Below are 5,160 nucleotides of genomic sequence, written 5' to 3'. Positions count from 1 at the left end.
TTAATACTATTATACATAATAATAATATTATTTACCGTTACCGTTACAGACAGATAAAGGTAACGATTGTTGTCGAAAAAAAGTAACTGTAACGGTAACGACGTTACAAATAACGCGTTATTTTCCAATCCTGGATATTTCCTTATATGAGTGTTGCCAGTCATAAAGAGTAACAAGAGCTTACAAACAGGAAACTGTTCTGAAATCGCTGGCGATGTATTTTTACTTGTTTTTTAATAGTAATCAAATTTTGCGTATATGATAATCTATTTGGCTGTTCATAGTTCAAGTTAATAGCTAAAGAAAAAAAAAGAAACATGTATGTTATCTTATATAAGCTAAAGTATAGCTTTTGAAAAGACTCAAAGATAACTGACATATGTAAGATTTATATTGCAATATACGGTTGTTTCCTTATTTATTATTTGTTGCGATTGAGATAAATATATATATATAATATATTATAAAAATATATATAATATATTAAATATAAATGTATATTAGAAAATATATATATTGCGACGATTTTTCCCTTTGCGGATCGTCGAACGCGGCGCGCGTCCACTGTCGCGATCTCTTCGTCGCGCGGATGTTAGGTTGCGCCAACGAACGGGAGATGTCAAACATACGCGCTTATACAAAAGTGTGTGTTCCCCGCTTTATTGGATGAATACATTCAAATGCATATAATTCGACGGTACTCAAAAAGAATAAAAAGAAATATATCCGCACGGAACACTCGACGGTTAACAAATTAAAAAGAAATACATAATCGTGAAAGACACTCACATTCAACGGCAGACAAATCACGCATACACGACTTAGACGCTAGACGGGCGAGAATCTATGCGAACGCCGAATTACGCCGTATTTAGAATCCGGAATCTTCAGAGAAACGATACATGCGGTATTAAACGCGCAATAATGTGTTAATCCGCGAAACCAATACTTAAGACGTTTCGGGGCTCGAATCGCTTGCTGACGTGCCGTGTCGCATCAAAATTAAGCTAATGACAACGCGATAAACATCAAAATTTCGAGCTTAACTCGAACGCGAAAATAACACGAAATTGCGGCTACGACGGTGGAACGATTGATTCCAACGTCGCGAACGCACGCGGCTATTATATAGCGAGATAACCTCACCGGCACGATGACTCTCGATTCCACGGAGCAGGGGCTATGCGTCGTCCTCTTGTCTTGGACTTGTCGCCAAGATCCCACACGGAATAGAAAGATATGAACACTATAAAATTTTAGTCTTTTAATTTAACATGTTTTGAAATGTTAACAAATTTAATGTAATAAGATATAAAGATATAAAGATTTGAAACAAAAATATGAGAGAAAAAAATATTACACACAAAAGTAACAATAAACAAAAAGAATCATAATATATTAAAAAGTTATTAACAAAAAAGTTTGAAATATACCAAAGTATATGCATGGACAGGTAGCACGCGCGCGCGCGCACATACACAGGGGAGGGTCCAAGGGGGCCTTTGGCCCCCCTCCAGCAACCGCCCCGCTGGCAGTGATGCCAGATTTGGGACGCGCATCACGCCAAACCGTGGTAGAAGGGATAACAAGCGCGAACTGCGTACATGTGAGCTCGGCGCTTCGGCTAACTTCGGATAACAGAAGAGGACAGATATACTGTTTTCTGTCTCTCTTCTTCTTATCGAGCGGGCAACGAAGAGCACGCTACTCGTCGTACTCGCGCTTCTTATTATGCGTTACATTTCAGCGTTATAATTAAATGATTTTTTTACAGCTTTCCTTAGTATTACATATTTAGAGAAAATAATGATATATATTTTGTAAAAAAAGAAATAAAAATATTGAAAATAAATAAATATATTTTTATAAAAAAATATCGATGTATATTTTTTACATAAAATAATAATAATAAATATATAATAATAATAAAATTAATAATATTAATAATAATAATAAATGATAATATTAATAATAATTAATATTAACGAGCTATTTTAATTAACAAGCTTTATATTAAAATATATATATATATATATATATATATATATATATATATGTATATATATATATATGTATATATATATATATATATATATATATATATAGATCTAACTTTTATTATGTTAAATAGTTTTAGATATTCATATTTTTATATATTTTTTTAATGAAAAAAATAAAGTAATTAATTATATATTTCTTCCATAAATATCATTTAACTAATAATTTAATATTGATACAGAGTTTGTTGGGTCGTTGACGAGCTCTTTCGTTGTTCATCGACATTTCTAACCCAAGCAATCGAAATTTTTAAAAAATTCGATCTTTGTGCAATGTTTCGGTGATATCGAGTCGTGCTTTGACGCGTTCAAGTGGATCGGGCGAGGGAGCACTTGACATTCTTCCGCGCGACTACAAAGTCAGTCCCAGATCTAACATCGCAATAAAAAGACGAACATTTTTTTCTTTATATTTTATTCCATTATTTAGTTATAATAAACCGTTATATCAAAATACCGCATTTTACCCATGGACCACCTTTCCTGCACCTCCTCCAACTAATCGATATTTGTTCGGCGAAGCATCCACAGAGCTATTTATTTTAGAATGTTTCGTTAATAAATGATGCTATTTTGTCCATCATTGTGAGAACCTTCTATGTAATGCATTTGCACTGCACTTTCAGTAATCTAAAAGTAATTTCTCTTAAAAAAATATCTTAAAAATGATAAAATGTGTTACGCTTTAATAAAAAAGTTACCTTATGTAGACCATAATCCTCTTCAGGAAAAGTGAAAGGTGTAAGTGTAGGTTTTAATAATATTACAGATGATTTTATGCGTGACAATGAAGATATATCATAATCTTGTGCAGCAATTATATGATCGTAAACCGTTGTACATAAGAGTTTTTGATTTTCAACACTTAACGTATTAATCTTCTCCGAAAAGCGAGCAGTAATTAGTTCTAATTTTTCCTCCCATGTACTGCACTCTTTCAGGTCTAACGCAATCTGCAAATAATGTAAATAATGTAAATATTCTATTTTTAGTACAATAATAAGAAAGTTTATATTGTATTTTCTGGAGATACTGTATGTCTATATTCTTATTGCTTAACTATTTTTTTTATGTTTTTGAACTACGTAAGTCAAATTAGTTTATCTTTTAATTATTAGCAATAACTTGTAATCAAGAATTACTGTTATAATTTGACACCCATTTTACATATATTCTGAAATATACTCTACATTTCAATCTTAAATATTATATAATTCTTAGGTACTGTTATTATTAATTATCAATAAAATGTTAAAAACATCTTTCTGTAATCTGTATTATATATAAAATTAGATAATAAAAAATATTTTTATCATTTAAAAATATATATAAGACTTTTAGAACAATATTCAAATAATTTAATAATGTATTTTATATACTCTTTTATATTAACTGTATGTAAACCCAATTAGTTAAATTTTATAATAAAAAGTCATAATGTGATTTTGATAATTGACTAACCATTTTATTGTCAGATTCGAGATATAGTTTTAGAAGATAAAGTAAAATATCATTTTGCAATTCTTGTTGCGAAGTATGATTAAAATATTTTTTATTCAAAAATTTCGTCCAATCAGGTGCTCCATCTATAAGTATTAACCGTCCAATGAAATTCTTAGCTTCTAATAATCTTGCTAATTCGATAGCAATTAAGGATCCAAATGAATAACCCACTATTAAAAATTCTTTTTGATCTTTCATTTTCTCCATTACATACTAAAAAATAAACATAAGAATATGAGATAGTATGTAAAAAAAGTGTTAGAATGTGTATAATCAAATACTGTTGTTTAAATACACAACAATTTAAATAAAAATATCAAACAGATTAGCTTATAATTTCGTACAGGCAGAAGATATGCAGCTGATTTCATTACTGAACGAGTAACATCCGGCATATTAATTGCACCGTGTTGCAAACACATTGCCATAGATTTAATTTTCGATTCCATCAGTTTATATACGCTTGCAGATCCGTCGATTCCTGGTATAAGAAATATTATGTTTCCAGTAACTTCCCTTTTTGTATCAAGTTCTACATAAATATTTGGACTTAAGTCAGAATCCTTAAGTTTTTGTGTAAACATTTCAAAACTGTCTAAAATATTTGTAGCAGCTTCAGTAACATCATACGTCTTTCCTTGCTCGGTTGCATTTATCATTTTTCTAAGCGCAGCAAAATTGAGGTTTCGAATATCTTGTTCTGTCAATAAAATATCAAATTCTCTCTCTAAGGTTTGTTTAATTTCTACTGCCATCATTGAATCCACGCCTAGTTCAGCCAGTGATACATTTGGCGCCACTATGTTTGAATTTTTCAGACCTATTTTAAAATTGAAATATTTTGATTTGATTTTAATCAAACATTATTTTCTTTTAAAACAATGTAACAATTATTAAACCTTACATCTCTTGTAATATTTTTAATGCATAATGTTTCGTTATAAAATTTTTATATTACAATTGCTACATAAACTTACCCATAATATTTGCAACTGCTTCAAGTGGATTCATTGCTTGGCTAGATTTTTTCTTCTCAGCAACAACCATACTGCTTACAATTGACCGATCTTGTAGCAGAAATACTTCTAATGTGTTCAAACAAGAAGATATGTTTTGTTGCAATGTACCTCCAATAACAAGTTCTTTGTCATCTTCTCGCATATCTGCGACAAGCCCAACTTCACCAATTGCGCCCCACTGTATAGCCAAACCATGTAAACCTTCTTTTTTCTTCTTTCACAAATTCTTTCCATTACGGAATTTGCCATTCCGTAATTTGTTTGGCCTGCGTTACCTCTTCCGCATGAAACGGAAGAGAAAACGACAAAATGTCGAAGTTGAGTGCAAATAGTTCTCGATAATTCGTCCATCTTTTTCGTTGTCCATGCCTTTGACACGAAGGTTTCTTCGAATGTTTGTGGGGATTGATTCTTAAATATATCATCTTTCAACACAACTGCGAGATTGAATATAGCATCTACAGGACCTTGTTCTTCGGCAAATTTTAATATATATTCACAGTCTCTATATCTCGAAGTATCAACAGCTGTAACGATTTGTATATTTACACCGTAAGATTGCCATAACGTTACTCTTGATC

General features: G+C 31.0%; 1 protein-coding gene across 1 annotated transcript; it reads right to left on the bottom strand.

The window, feature by feature from the left end:
- Positions 1–2,206: 2,206 nt before the first annotated feature.
- On the bottom strand, positions 2,207–5,155 carry LOC126858692 (fatty acid synthase-like; the record flags this gene model as incomplete). The annotated part of the gene is given in 5 exon segments (XM_050609160.1): positions 2,207–3,010; positions 3,519–3,773; positions 3,905–4,380; positions 4,538–4,789; positions 4,792–5,155. Coding segments are annotated over 5 exon segments (1,641 nt in total), but the record flags the coding sequence as incomplete, so codon positions are not given.
- Positions 5,156–5,160: the final 5 nt, after the last annotated feature.

Source organism: Cataglyphis hispanica, unplaced genomic scaffold (assembly GCF_021464435.1).
Source record: "Cataglyphis hispanica isolate Lineage 1 unplaced genomic scaffold, ULB_Chis1_1.0 scaffold66_size6634, whole genome shotgun sequence".
In the NCBI taxonomy this organism is placed as follows: domain Eukaryota; kingdom Metazoa; phylum Arthropoda; class Insecta; order Hymenoptera; family Formicidae; genus Cataglyphis; species Cataglyphis hispanica.
Note: the sequence above shows the minus strand (reverse complement) of the source record. Positions and strands in the feature narration are given on the sequence as shown.